General features: G+C 42.3%; 1 protein-coding gene across 3 annotated transcripts in view; it reads right to left on the reverse strand.

The window, feature by feature from the left end:
* Window positions 1–697: 697 nt before the first annotated feature.
* CD2AP (CD2 associated protein) overlaps window positions 698–16,087 on the reverse strand; it is a 146,185-nt gene continuing 130,795 nt past the window's right edge. For 2 of the 3 annotated variants that reach the window (XM_056563013.1, XM_056563012.1), the window contains exons 14-18: window positions 13,575–13,696; window positions 10,114–10,197; window positions 5,918–6,120; window positions 2,779–2,842; window positions 698–1,637 (exon numbers count right to left, since the gene is read on the reverse strand). In XM_056563013.1, the coding sequence (XP_056418988.1) occupies window positions 1,596–1,637; window positions 2,779–2,842; window positions 5,918–6,120; window positions 10,114–10,197; window positions 13,575–13,696 (515 nt within the window). In that variant the 3' untranslated portion in view covers window positions 698–1,595. Of the gene's footprint in view, window positions 1,638–2,778; window positions 2,843–5,917; window positions 6,121–10,113; window positions 10,198–13,574; window positions 13,697–16,087 lie in introns of those variants that run through there. The other variant, XR_008890691.1, reaches the window with a different exon arrangement.

Genomic DNA, 16,087 nt, shown 5'->3' on the forward strand with positions numbered 1-16,087 from the left:
CAGCGGTCACGTGACCCAAGACAGAACCGTACAGTTAGAAGCCGTGCATATGTGCATCCATCACATGATCGGTACTGAAGTAATGTACGTCTGCGTCAAGTGAAAGCAAGCAGTGATCTTAAAAAAGGTGAACTTATACTGTATTAAAGGCACAGTACGCACTGTTGGTTAACTTGTAAGTGCAGTTTTATCCAACCAGTGTGCCTCCAGCTGTTGCAAAAAGTACAACCTCCAGCATGCCTCAGGTCTTCGAGGTAAGAGACAGGCCCTGTTCTGGAGTAACCTCAGTACCCCTTTAAGGATCTTCAGGTTTGTCTATTTCGTTACTGTTTTCAAGATCTCTGCTTGCCGTCATTCAATAGAAACCTTCACTACTATCTCCAGCAGTCACGTGACTCAAGACAGAACCATACTGTTAGAAGCCGTGCCTATGTGCATCCATCACATGATCGGTACTGAAGTAATGTACGTCTGCGTCAAGTGAAAGCAAGCAGAGATCTTAAAAAAGGTGAATTTATACTGTATTAAAGACATAGTACGCACTGCTGGTTAAAAGTATAGTGTTTTCCAACCAGAGTGCCTCCAGCTGTTGCAAAACTACAACTTCCAGCATGCCCGGACAGCCGAAGGCTGTCCGGGCATGCTGGGAGTTGTAGTTTTGCAACAGCTGGAGGCACTCTGGTTGGAAAACATTCCTCTAGTGGCCTTCCCCGAATTTAACACTGGGGCTACATGGCGACTTTGGCCATGTTAAGGGTTCGTGTAATCGCAAATGATGAAAATGAATGTGGTTGCGGCCAAAGTCGCCGCGTATCCCTAGCCTAAAGCGAGACCATCTCAAGGCAGACGCACTCCAGCGCAATCCCTTGTATATATCCTAGTGCAAGTGACTTGATGTCCAGGTAAATATATATATATAGAATAATAAAAAATTAAAAGAAAATAATGCATATATGAGATGCTTCCAACATACAGTATATTAACATATAACTATTCCATATAAATCTAAATTATACACAGCTTGTTATTAATACTCGAGCTGCGCGCAGGCACAACCGTGGGCGATTCTGGGTAAGAAAGCTAAAAAATACACACACAAAAAAACCAAAAAAAAATATTATAATAATCAATATATTTCCCTTTCCAAAAGTATAGGAAAATATCAGCTACCAGCAATGATCTAAGGCTATAGGAGAACCCCGATAGGACTATATTACAGATCATTTGTAGACGTCCCCCTTATTCATAGACATAGGTTTGTTTGTTTTTTAATCTTTTTATATATAAAAATTACAATTATAAGTATTTCATAAAAGTCTGATACACAAATCCCTCTCTTTACATACAAGTTCAGTAGTATATTCAAGCAAACCCAGTTATGCACAGGAGGGTCGCGGCTCCAGCACAGTAAGAAGTTAAGGCCCCTTTTATCTTATTGGCAAAAAAATAAAAATAAAATAAAAAGTCTTCTGAAAAAGAAAAAAAAAATTCCGTATAACGTAATCGCTTTAATCATGCTTCCGTGATGGTGGAAAAAAAAAAAAATGTGATTATTAAATATCTGGAAAGGACTGAGGATACAGGAAGCGGGCGCCTCACGACAACTGTACGGCCTTCTTTAGTTTGTCGATTTCACTCTGCGGGAATTAACAAAGAATAAAAGTTACTTCGGGGTTAAACTTTTACGGCTCTTAGAACCTTGACCCCCCCAATATGGGAGAGAAGAAGCAGATTTGGAATGCGAGATCCCTGTGTCAAAGGCAGCTCTTCCCTCTGATGTAAGATTTGTGCAAACGTCAAAATGTAATACTACACTTCCACCTGTAGAGGCCACTGCAGGGAAAATCTATAGCTAAGACAGATTAATCCATGGCGATCATTGATGATTAACACAATCAAACCCCGGGTTCTCCAGGTGAACCTGGATAGTGGAGTAAAAAAAAAACAAAAAACAAAAAAAAAACTAATAACTAAGCCCCCCCCCCCCCCCTACTAAAGTGTACCTAACAATAAAATATTACTTTTATTCACATCTTAAAAACATTTATGGTCCCTAAGGCTGTCCAGACATGCTGGGGGAGATTTATCAAAACCTGTGTAAGGGGGGGAAGTTGACTAGTTGCCCATAGCAACCATTAAGATTCCTTTTTTTAATTCTTACAGGACTCTTTAAAAATCAAAGAAGCGATCTGATTGGTTGCTATGGGCAACTGCACCCCTCTTTCTCTGCACAGGTTTTGATAAATCTCCCCCAGTACTGTTTGGAAAACACTGCCTTAGGCTAGGGGTCACACGTAATGGTGACCCGACCATAGTGTGCCTCCAGCTGTTGCCCCGCCCCCTGACCTGCTTGCAGTGGCAATCCGCCGCTCCGAGCAGCCACACAAGGACCTGTGAGTCTCTGCGCGCATGCGTTGTGTACTCAGACGACGTACCTGCTCTGCGATGTCTACGTACACTGCAGTGCACTCGGCGACTCACAGGCCCCTATATGGCTGCTCGGAACGGCGGATTGCCACTGCGAGCAGGTCAGGGGGCGGGGCAACAGCTGGGAGCAAACTATGGGTCGGGTCACCAGCCACCGTTACATCTGACCCTAGCCTAAGGGTGATCTCACATGTGCCATTTAAAAAAAAAATAATAATCTAAAACTAAGAGTGGTTACAAATATATGGACCTGGAGAAGCATCACTGCCATGTCACCCGCAGCAGTGATCACACGTCAGATTTGCCATGAGCACCATAGTGCAATGAGTGCAGAGCCCAAAACCCACTCACTTCTAAACTGCTCCGCAGCCTTCTTTCCTCTTCTAATTCTTTCTTTATTTTATCCAGCTCGTTCCTAGAAAAGAAAAAAAATTTCATGAAAAAAAAAAAAAAATATTACTAATTTAACCCCTTAAGGACGGACCCATTTTTTACCTCTATGACCAGGCTTTTTTTTTCCTTCTTTTAATTTAACATGTATCTCTTTTATTGGTAATAACTGTAGAACGCTTTTTCTGAGCAGAGCGATTCCGAGATTGTTTTTTCGTGACATATTGTACTTTATAAAACTGGTGCATTTTTGTTGACACATGCAGAATTTTTTGTGAAAAACTCCAAAATATATATATATATTTTTTAATGGTGTACACTGTGCAGTAAAAGTGATGTTATATTTATTCTGTGGGTCAGTACGATTATGGCGATACACATTTTTAGAGATGAGCGAACTTACAGTAAATTCGATTCGTCACGAACTTCTCGGCTCGGCAGTTGATGACTTTTCCTGCGTAAATTAGTTTAGCCTTCAGGTGCTCCGGTGGGCTGGAAAAGGTGGATACAGTCCTAGGAAAGAGTCTCCTAGGACTGTATCCACCTTTTCCAGCCCACCGGAGCACCTGAAAGCTGAACTAATTTACGCAGGAAAAGTCATCAACTGCCGAGCCGAGAAGTTCGTGACGAATCGAATTTACTGTAAGTTCGCTCATCTCTACCCATTTTATATATAGCTTTCTATGTTCTTTTTCCTTTTCTGAGCAAAAATCTTTTTCTGCCATTCATTTTCCCACAGCTTTTTTATTTTTCGTCTGACGCCATTGAGTGAAGGCTTATTTTTTGCGGGACAAGCTGTACATTTCATTGGTATATTGGTTTGTGATATGTGCTACCTTTTGATCTTTTTTATTCCGCTATTTTTTTTTTTTTTACGGCAGCCAGGATAATTTACATTATAGTTTTATAGTACATGTCATTACGGACGTGGCAATACCTATTATGTACCGTATTTTTCGCCGTATAAGACGCACTTTTTCTTCCCCAAAACTTGGGGGAAAAAGTCGGTGCGTCTTATACGGCGAATACACCCCTATCGCGGCGGTCCCTGCGGCCATCAAAGGCCGGGACCCGCGGCTAATACAGGACATCACCGATCGCGGTGATGCTCTGTATTAACCCTTCAGACGCGGCGATCAAAGCTGACCGCCGCGTCTGAAGGGAAAGTGACACTAACCCGGCTGTTCAGTAGGGCTGTTCGGGACCGGCGCGATTTCACCGTGGCGGTCCCGAACAGCCCGACTGAATAGCCGGGTTAGTGCTTACAGGACACCGGGAGGGACCTTACCTGCCTCCTCGGTGTCTTCTCCGTTCAGGGATCCCCTGTATGGCCGGCGCTCTCCTTCCTCGTCATCACGTCGTCGCGTACGTGCGTCGGCGTGCGTAACGACGTGATGGCGGCGACGGAGAGCGAGGATACCCGGCCGGCAGCAGAGACGTTCCGGAGCGACGGGGACACGGCGACAGCCATGGAGCGACATCCAGGGCAGCGGTGACGGGTCCGGAGCGGCGGGGACACGTGAGTATTACCTCCTATGCAGTGGTCTTCAATCTGCAGACCTCCAGATGTTGCAAAACTACAACTCCCAGCATGCCCGGACAGCCAACGGCTGTCCGGGCATGCTGGGAGTTGTAGTTTTGCAACATCTGGAGGTCCGCAGGTTGAAGACCACTATTGGGTTCAAAATCTTTATTTTTTTTAGATTTTGCACCTATAAATTGGGTGCGTCCTATAGGACGAAAAATACGGTAGATGATGTGTTTTTGATCTTTTTTGGTGATAATACAGGGCTTTTATTGGGAAGGGGGCCTTTTTTTATTTTTTTTACACTTCATACTTTTATTTAAGAACTTTTTATTTTATTTTTTTACACTTTTCACTGGTTATACTATGCTGCAATACATTTGTACTGTAACACAGTATGACCCGATGAGCTGCAGACCCTTCAGCCTCTGGCTGGATCTCAAGATTCCGGAGCAGACAGACAGGAGGTCATGATCTGACCTCCTGCTGCCATAGCAACCAACGACAACCCGTGATTGTATCGCGGTGCCGCCGATGGTGAACAGGAGGAGCGCGCTCCCCCTGTCAACACCATAGATGCCGTGATCAGGATTGATCACGGCATCTATGGAGTTAATGCTGCCGGGACTGGCTTTTTATTTATTTTTTATTATGACACTGATTTGTCTTTATCTGTTCTGTATCATCCTGTCATATGTCTTTGATGAACCCTGAAATCATTTAGAAAGGGGGGGGGGGGTATGATAAGGAAATAAGAGGATTTTTAGGGTCCAACTATCCACGTGCAAACAATGGTGGCACTATTTATTTATTTTATTTTTTTTTGTCTTTTTGGCAGACTTTTGTCCTTTTCGAGGACTTTTTTTTGGTTCAAGTACTTTTAGATGTATGAATGGGTTCGGTTTTAGGGCAAATTGACAGATACAGTATCCTGAACATATTTAATGCGCAGGATTTGAAGCTGCTGATTTTATGCTGCAGTCTATCATTTAGTTCGCGTTGAAATGATTCAGCATAAAATCTGCAACTTCAAATTCTGTGCAGGATACTACTGTATGTGTAAAAACACCCTAAATGTAACCCCATTTGTATATCTCAAAAGTAGATATTGTGCTGCAGATTTTCTGCAGCTGATTTTGCTACTCATTGACTTCCCTGGGTAGGAAAATACACAGCAGAAAACACGCAGGAAAATATTAACGTGTGACCCTACTCTTATATACAGTTTATTCAGTGCTGTAATAATACTATGCTGTACCCCAGTTTACCTTCAATGACACTGTGATAACTAAAGGTTTTTCATCCTAGGGCAGTGTCTCCCAACCAGGGTGCCTCCAGATCTTGCAAAACTACAAGTCCCAGCATGCCTGGACAGTCTTTGGCTGAACACCTGGGGGCAGCCTGGTTGGGAAACACTGCCCTAGGGAGATGAAGCTGCCCAATAGTACAGTTTCTCCACCTGCATAACATATCCCAGCAACCCCAGGGCTGTCATAGGATCTATTAGCTACACTTGCCATAGTATCCGTCTCCCCCTATACGGTCCGGACGGATATAACAGACAGCAATAGTTACCCATGTTCTTTCCTGAGCGCGTCCACTATAGTTAGCAGCTCGCTGATCTGGGCTCTGAGTTCATCTACGTCGCTCCTTCTTCCATCCACATCATCAAGTTTTGGTTTGACGTCCACAACGACCGGGCTCAAGGGGGCGACGATGGGTTTGGACACGATTGACATGGGTGAGAATACAGGCGTAGATGCTGCAGTCACTGATGGCTGGAGAAAAATAGAATGAATAACAAATAAATAAAAAGTCAATTAGAAAACATTTAAGTGAAGAGTTTTCCTTAGGTCTTCACTAGAGATGAGCGAACTTACAGTAAATTCGATTCGTCACGAACTTCTCGGCTCGGCAGTTGATGACTTATCCTGCGTAAATTAGTTCAGCCTTCAGGTGAACTCATTTATGCAGGAAAAGTCATCAACTGCCGAGCCGAGAAGTTCGTGACGAATCGAATTTACTGTAAGTTCGCTCATCTCTTGTCTTCACTTTTAACATGGTGACAAGATCTGACAAAAATACAATGGTCCCTCAAGTTACAATATTAATTGGTTCCAGGACGACCATTGTATGTTGAGACCAGAACTCTATGGAAACCTGGTAATTGGTCCTGAAGCCCCCAAAATGTCATCCAAAAATAGGAAAAAGTGAGGATTAAAGAAAAAATAAGTAGATAACTAATACAGATAAAGCAAATCCTTATATATATAGTGATCCTTCAACATACGATGGTAATTCGTTCCAAATGAACCATCGTTATTTGAATCCATGGTATGTTGAGGGATCTGTGCAATATTAATACAGAAAGTTATACTCGCGTGTCCCCGCCGCTCCGGACCGTCACCGCTGCCCTGGATTGTCGCTGTCATTATGTCCCGGGAGGGTCCTCGCTGCTCCGGACAGTCACTGCTGCCCTGGATCGTCTCTCTCCATCGCCGTCATCACATCACTACGCACGCAGCTCCTATTGGAAGACGGGACAGCGTGCGCGGAGACGTGATGACGATGAAGGAGAGCGACGGCCGAGCAGCAGAGCCTGAAGAGGACGGTCCGGAACGTCGGGGACAAGTGAGTGACACTCGCCGGAGAACACAGGGCACATTAAACGGATATCCGGCAGCAGCTGAAGCAGTCTGCACTCCCGGATAGCCATTTATGCGATGGCCCCGACATATAAAAGCATCGTATGTTGAAATTATGGTATGTCAGGGCCATCGTGGGTCGGGGGATCACTGTAAAAGTAAGAAAGATCTGCTGGGAGCTGTAAATCACTGTCTATGTCAGTGTTTCCCAACCAGGGTGTCTCCAGCTGTGGCAAAACTACAACTCCCAGCATGCCCGGACAGCCTTTTTATTCGATGTTATACCGACGTGTCCCCGCCGCTCCGGACCGTCACCGCTGCCCTGGATGTTGCCGTCCATCGCTGTCGCCGCATCCCCGGGGTGTCCCCGACACTCCGGCAAGGCCTCTGCTTCCCCGGCATCCTCGCTCTCCTTCGCCGCCATCACGTCGCTACGCACGCCGCTCCTATTGGATGACGGGACGGCGTGCACAGCGACGTGATGATGACGATGGAGAGCGCCGACGATGCAGGGGATCCCGAAGAGGACGCGCCGGAGCCCCGAGGACAGGTAAGTGATCGTCAGCGGAGCACACGGGGCACCGTAAACGGCTATCCGGTGGCAGCTGAAGCAGTCTGCGCTGCCGGATAGCCGTTTATGCGATGGCCCCGACATACAAAAGCATCGTATGATGATGCTGCCTTCAACATGCGATGGCCTCGGGGAGTCCATCGTATGTTGAAATGATCGTAGGTCGGGGGGTCACTGTACAGGCAATGTCCTAAAAAAGTAACATGGAGCCGCCCTCACCTGGTGTCCAAAGGAGCAGCTAACCCTGGTACAGGTAAAGAGTACAGAACATGTAATACCTCCCTGTACTGTAGGGGGCGCTACCAGACACCAGTCAGTGCATACACTTCAGTAATACAGGTAAAGAGTACAGAACATGTAATACCTCCCTGTACTGTAGGGGCGCTACCAGAAACCAGTCAGTGCATGCACTTCAGTTTTACAGGGGTTTTACCAGTGAATACCCATTCTGATTGGTCGGTTCTTTCAGCCATTCACATGTTTCATAGATCTGGACTGTCTTTAGCATTGCATGTTGAGTCTGGTTTCAAGTTACAATGGTCCAGAAAAGACCATTATATGTGGAAACTATTGTATGTTGAGGCCATTGTAAGTTGAGGGATCACTGAATGTGACTGGTTGGGATTGTAAACCTGGTATTCCCATTGACACCTAGAACGAAGAGCTCACTGTGCTCAGTAAGGGCCCATGCACACTACATCTTATCTAGGGATTCCGGTGCAGCAGCCTCCCATTGTCTTCTAGGAGATTCAGCTGCACTTTGCACACTCCGGAATTTCCGAAACGGTAATTAAAATTCTGGACACCGAAAGAGTGAACATTCTTGCATTGCAGTCAATGGGGATGGAGCATATCTGTGCGGTAATCGCGCTGATTCATTAGGGTAGCGTCAAATACACGTGGAATTTCAGTCTAGAATTTCTCTGGGTGGATATGCTGTAGTGTGCACACACAAAAAAGTGGCGCTGTTGAGTTTCTCTTATATATTAGTGCTGCACGATTTGGGGAAAATGTGTGATTGCGACTAGGGAGGTAAATATTGCAATTTTGATAAACATTTTGTTAAATTGTGAAACTCCACAATTTCATGTCCAATCTCACCCATTACATGTCTATGCCCCCACTTCACATAACCCCTTTTTATGTCAATCCCCCACATTAATGTTGTGCTGGGGGCCACGGGGGTAACCTATAAAACCTGATGCGTACCTAGCCCTGGTCCCCCAAAGATCTCAATCTCCTCTGTGCGTGTCTGATTTGTTGTTGTGAGCATGCGCAGACGTAAAAACGGATCAAAAAACTGATTGAAAAAACGGATGCAAACGCATGACAATAAAGGCTCATCCGTTTTCCATAGACTTCAATGTTAAATTTACTGTATCCGTTTTTGTTTTTTTGACGGGAGAAAAAATACTGCATGTGCCGTTTTTTTCTGCCGTCAAAAAAAATGGAAATGAGCGCAGACGGGTGCAAACGGATGTAAACGGATTGTAAAAAAATCCCATTGACCTGAATGGGATTTTTTAAAACCGTTTTTAATCCGTTTACAGTCTGCAACAATGGAACCGAAATGGGGATAAAAAATAAAAAAAAACGGGGACAGACGGCCGTGTGAACGCACCCTTAGATGACTGTCTGTGCTCTTCGAAATCAGTGGGCTCAGCCAACAAATCTGGAATATGTTTGGGAGTGGGGCTACAGGAATCATTGAGCAGAGGGGTGACCCCTCCGGTGGTCAGACCAGTGTTTCCCAACCAGGGTGTCTGCAGCTGTTGCTAAACTGGGAGTTGTAGTTTTGCAATAGCTTTAGGCACACTGATTGGCAAACATTGATTTAAAGGGGTACTCTGGTGAAATTTTTTTATTTTTTTATTAACTGGTGCCAGAAAGTTAAAACAGATTTGTTAATTATTTCTATTAAAAAAACTTTACCCTTCCAGTACTTATCAGCAGCTGTATGATACAGAGGAACTTATTTTCTTTTTTAATTTCTTTTTGTCTTGTCCACAGTGCTCTCTGCTGACACCTCTGTCCGTGTCAGGAACTGTCCAGAGCAGCATAGGTTTGCTATGGGGATTTTCTCCTGCTCTGGACAGTTCCTGATACAGGCATCAGGTGTCAGCAGAGAGCACTGTGGACAAGACAAAAAAGAAATTCAAAAAGAAAAGAATTTCCTCTGTAGCATACAGCTGATAAAAAGTACTGGAAGGATTAAGATTTTTTTTAATAGAAGTCATAAAAGTCATTTACAAATCTGTTTAACTTTCTGTCACCAGTTGACTTTAAAAAAAAAATGTATTCCACCAGAGTACCCCTTTAACTGGTGCTTTTATACTTGTTTCTAGTGGGTGACATCCCATATAGCTCAGACTTCTGATCAGTAAACACCTACTAGGCAACAATATGGCGGAATATCTTTACACTTTCAAGCAGATGGTATATGGTCGCAACAGCTGCAGGCACCCTGGTTGGGAAATAGTGAGTCAGACATTGATGGCCTATATACTAATGCATATAATGGGAACCCCCTGTAGGTCCCTGCAGACATTGAATACCTTCTTTATTTCCGGCGTCAGTGGTTTGGCAATTTCCTCCTCTTCCTCATGATGTACCTTTAGGTCCTCAGTCAAGTCTTTTTGCTAAAACAAATAAAAAAACATAATTTGAATAAGTTGAAAATGTTCATTATTAGGCGACGGCTGCTATTAAATGGGGGAAGTCTCCGGTCACAGACAATCCTGGCTTATTATTACCATCTACCAGCCATGGTCATTGTCTGGAGCCCAACTAAACCCTAAAAAAAAAAAAATTAAAAATCACTGTGCTGTGCGAGGAAAGTGAGTCAATGGCTGCCCAAAAGAGTGAACGGGAGAACAAGAGATACGGCTCATTCCTAGCAGCATCATAACCATGATGGCAAACTGATGGGGCTCCAGTCGTCAGTGCCATGATGCCAGTGTGAATTATTTTTATTTATGCCACTCACCATGTGGTCAAACTAACATGTTATCTAGATGCCAAACAACGATACCCAATTTGTACAGGTTTTTTTTTTTAATGGATTTATTTGTTTTAAAAAACAGACTATTAAATGATTCTGCCTAAACGTCCCCTGTTGTGAACCCAATAACTTTTTTGTAATTTTTTTTGTGCCGTATCCTGCAGTTTTTAATCGGCACCATTATTAAAAAATAATAAAATTATAATAATACTAATTATACTACTACAGTGAAATCTCCCTTAGGGGACAGTTTTTAATTCCCCGGCAGAGTCCCATAGGACTTAATGTATTTTCACCCGCCGAATAGGGGACATTCCCAATAGCGGTCGTGGAAAGGGGACCGAACACACCCAATAGGGGACAAAAACCCTCCCAACAGGGGGACAAAAACCCTCCCAACAGGGGGACAAAAACCCTCCCAACAGGGGGACAAAAACCCTCCCAACAGGGGGACAAAAACCCTCCCAACAGGGGGACAAAACCCTCCCAACAGGGGGACAAAACCCTCCCAACAGGGGGACAAAACCCTCCCAACAGGGGGACAAAACCCTCCCAACAGGGGGACAAAACCCTCCCAACAGGGGGACAAAACCCTCCCAACAAGGGGACAAAACCCTCCCAACAGGGGGACAAAACCCTCCCAACAGTGGGGACAAAACCCTCCCAACAGTGGGGACAAAACCCTCCCAACAGGGGGACAAAACCCTCCCAACAGTGGGGACAAAACCCTCCCAACAGGGGGACAAAACCCTCCCAACAGTGGGGACAAAACACTCTCAACCAGCTTATGTGCCGCCCTACCATGTACACAGGGCCGCCGTCAGAGGGGTACAGCCAATACCCCAGTAAGTGGCTCGGGTTGCCGGGGGGCCCTAGTCTCTGCAGTAGCACCCACCCCCCGTGCCAAATCATACCCTCATCCCCATGCCAAATCATCTTCCCCCACATGCCAAATTATTCTTCCATCCCCTCATCCCCCTGTTCTTCTTACCTGACCAGCAGGCAGTGACGAGTGACGCTCCTCTGCGATTCACTCAGTGAGGACAGTGACGGCCGTGAGCAGCGGCTGCCCGAAGTGATGAGTGACGCTCCACTGCGCTTCCCTCACTGCCCGAAATGACGAGCGACATATGGAGCGTCACTCATCACTGCCTGCTGGCCAGGTAAGAAGAACAGGGGGATGGGGGAATCATTTGGCATTACTTTTCCAAATTAATTATATTGTTGAGATTTCGTAAAGCTTTATTACAGTGCAAAATGATTTATATTAAGCTTTTAATCGTGTTTTGTAGGTAATTACACTCTGGAGTGAGTACAGGACAGTATTCCGTCATTTAGGAAGAATGTTCAGCCTTTTTCCCAATAGGGGACATCTCCCAATATGGACACTTTCTTATTCCCTGTGAGTGTCCGCTATTGGGAGATTCTACTGTACTACTCCTCCTAATAATAATAATAAAAATTATTATTTACATATCTTAATATATATTTATATAGCTCAATATATAAATTTATATATCCCAAAATACACATTTATATATTATTAGTCTTTTTTTAGTCTCTCTAGGGGACTCTTATGAACAATCTTTAGATTGCTCATACAAATCAATGAAGTGATGTTGCATTGTATTGATCCATTTAAAGGGGTACTCCCGTGGAAACATTTTTTATTTTTTTCTTTTTTTTAACAACTGGTGCCAGAAAGTTACTTGCGAAACTGCCGGTGTAGCCTCCGAGCGCCACACTTCAACAGCGCCTATGCCGTGACCCGGCACCCTGTTACCCGACTTCAAGACCCGATAGTCTCTGCTTTGCGGTGAGTGCACCTACGTTTTCTTTGGTTGTTTTAGATTTGTAAATGATTCCTATTAAAAAAAAAATGTAATCCTTCCAGTACTTTTTAGGGGCTGTATACTACAGAGGAAATTCTTTTCTTTTTGGATTTCTCTTCTGTCACGACCACATTGCTCTCTGTTGTCCATTTTAGGAACTGTCCAGAGCAAATCCCCATAGCAAACATATGCTGCTCTGGACAGTTCCTAAAATGGACAGCAGAGGACAGCAGAGAGCACTGTGGTCGTGACAGAAGAGAAATCCAAAAAGAAAAGAATTTCCTCTGTAGTATAAAGCCCCTAAAAAGTACTGGAAGGATTAAGATTTTTTTAATAGAAGTAATTTACAAATCTGTTTAACTTTCTGGCACCAGTTGATTTAAAAAAAATAAAATAAAAATACATTCTTACTGGTGCCATTACGGATATACATCCTTGGGGGGGGGGGGGGGGGGTAACACCTTTACCATTTTCTAAAAAGGTGACTCGCCCCTCAGTGTCTGTGAATGAGCACCAGTAAAGCTGATCATACTTTTTTCATGGCTGTTGGCCAAAAAGCTGACAGTAACCACTAGAGAAGAGCGAACTTACAGTAAACTCGATTCGTCACGAACTTCTCGGCTCGGCAGTTGATGACTTTTCCTGCATAAATTAGTTCAGCTTTCCGGTGCTCCGGTGGGCTGGAAAAGGTAGATACAGTCCTAGGAAAGAGTCTCCTAGGACTGTATCCACCTTTTCCAGCCCACTGGAGCACCTGAAAGCTGAACTAATTTATGCAGGAAAAGCCATCAACTGCCGAGCCGAGAAGTTCGTGACGAATCGAATTTACTGAAAGTTCGCTCATCTCTAGTAACCGCTACTGACTTTTACATAAGCATGAACGCACATATGTATTCTGAAGAAGTGGGCCTCCATTATCTATTTAACAATAAGAGGATCGGGCATGGGTCGGGAGGCTCCCTAACGCATCAGATTAGTGTTTCCCAAGCAGTGAACTATCAAGCTGTTGCAAAACCACAACTCCCAGCATGCCCGGACAGCCGAAGGCTGTCCGGGCATGCTGGGAGTTGTGGTTTTGCAACGGTAGGAGACACACTGGTTGGGAAACACTACATTAGATGGTTGTACCACACACAGTACCCATCTCCTTACAGAAGAGACCTCTGCCATTAGCAGTACTCACAGAGTGCAAACCATTGAAGCGTCCCGGGGGTCTCTTGCCGGCCATCTTTGGTCTGCTGGCAGTGGGGTGGGAAAGGTTTTCTGAGGTAGTGACCACATCGTCAAAGCTGAGTTCAGAGGGAGCTGTGAGACAGAAGAGAGAGAGAGAGAGAGAGAGAGAGAGAGAGGATTTTATGGTGTCTGCAATAAAGACTGTTTAAGATAAAAGAACTGCTTAACTATCAACAACCTAAATCAGGCAGGGAACTAAGGCTTCTATCCCCCCCGCACTGGAAGATCGGAATGGGTCATACAGCCCGGTGATCACATTTACAATGATAACATGATATATTTCTTATTAATTTTTTATAATACTATTATTATTATGAATAATAATAATCATATATAAAATTAATAAAAAACAATAAAAAATAATAACATTTTATCTTTATTATTACTACAATAATAATAATAATAAAATACATTATTATGAATAATAATATATAAAAATAATCATAACATTGTATCTATTATTACTACAATAATATTATAATACAATTATTATTATGAATAATGATATATAAAAATAAAAAACAATAAAGAAATAATCATAACATTTTATCTTTATTATTACTACAATAATAATTATAATAATAATAAAATACAATTATTATTATAAATAATAATATATAAAAATTAGAGATGAGCGAACTTACAGTAAATTCGATTCGTCATGAACTTCTCGGCTCGGCAGTTGATGACTTATCCTGCATAAATTAGTTCAGCTTTCCGGTGCTCCGGTGGGCAGGAAAAGGTGGATACAGTCCTAGGAGACTATTTCCTAGGACTGTATCTACCTTTTCCAGCCGACCGGAGCACCGGAAAGCTGAACTAATTTATGCAGGAAAAGTCATCAACTGCCGAGCCGAGAAGTTCGTGACGAATCGAATTTACTGTAAGTTCGCTCATCTCTAATAAAAATAATCATAACATTGTATCTATTATTACTACAATAATATAATACAATAATTACTATGAATTATAATATATAAAAATAATCATAACATTGTTTCTATTATTACTACAATAATATTATAATACAATTATTATTATTATTATTATGATGATGAATAATTACCGTATATATAAAATTAATAAAAAAACAATAAAAAATAATCATAACATTTTATCTTTATTATTACTACAATAATAATATTATAATACAATTATTATTATGCATAATATATAAAATTAATGAAAAAAATTAATCATAACATTGTATCTTTATATTACTACAATAATAATAATTAAATTAATAGTTGTAGTAGTAATAAATTATTAATATTATGAATTATTATATTTTTATTAATGTTATATACTATTATTATTATAGTAATTCAAAACAACATTGTATTTGAGGGGTTGAAATTTAAGCGAAACACTTCGGAATCTCTGCATAAAGGGTAACTCTCACTCAAATTAATTTTTTGCTATTGCACTCCTTATGGTAAATAAAAAATATTTCTAATATACTTTGTTTAAAAAAGATGAAGTTTTCTATGTTTTATTTGTGCTCATAAAAGCTCCAGAGCACATTTCCCCCCATCTCATACACAGACTTAGGACCGAAGACCAAACACAGGAAGTGCAGCCTGGAGTGCTGAGGGGGGTGTGTCCAGCCTCATCCAATCATAGCTCCTCTCACACTTAACTGCCATATACTGTTGGTTGGACACCCCCCCCTCAGCACTCCAGGCTGCACTTCCTGTGTTTGAAACTCCGGGGGTTCTCCGGTGAAAACCTTTTTTCTTTTAAATCAACTGGTGGCAGAAAGTTAAACATATTTGTAAATTACTTCTATTAAAAAATCTTAATCCTTCCTGTACTTATTAACTACTGAATACTACAGAGGAAATTCTTTTCTTTTTGGAATGCTCTCTTATGACATCACGAGCACAGTGCTCTCTGCTGACGTTATTATAATAATAATAACACTTTACTTATTGTTGTCCTTAGTGGGATTTGAACCCAAGTCCCCAGCACTGCAAGGCAGCAGTGCCAACCACTGAGCCACCATGCTGCCCTTAGCATACATCTGCTATGCACAGTTGCTAAAATGGACAGAGATGTCAGCAGAGAGCACTGTGCTCGTGATGTCATCAGTGTCCCAAAAAGAAAGGAATTTCCTCTGTAGCATTCAGCAGCTAATAAGTACTGGAAGGATTAAGATTTTTTAATAGAAGTAATTTACAAATATGTTTAACTTTCTGGCACCAGTTGATTTAAAAGAAAAAAGGTTTTCACCGGCGTACCCCTTTAAGCACAAATAAAACAGAAAACTATTTATTTTAACCAAAGTATATTAGAAATATGTTTTATTTACCATAAGGAGTGCAACAGCAAAAATTAGTTTTAATGAGAGTTACCCTTTAATGTGGATATATGTATTAATTTCTATTACCATAAAAAAAAAAAAAAAAAACTTAAAAATAAATCTCATACTGAATAAAATGGTTGACTAGAGAGATTTTTGTG

This window comes from Hyla sarda, chromosome 3 (assembly GCF_029499605.1).
Source record: "Hyla sarda isolate aHylSar1 chromosome 3, aHylSar1.hap1, whole genome shotgun sequence".
Lineage (NCBI taxonomy): Eukaryota > Metazoa > Chordata > Amphibia > Anura > Hylidae > Hyla > Hyla sarda.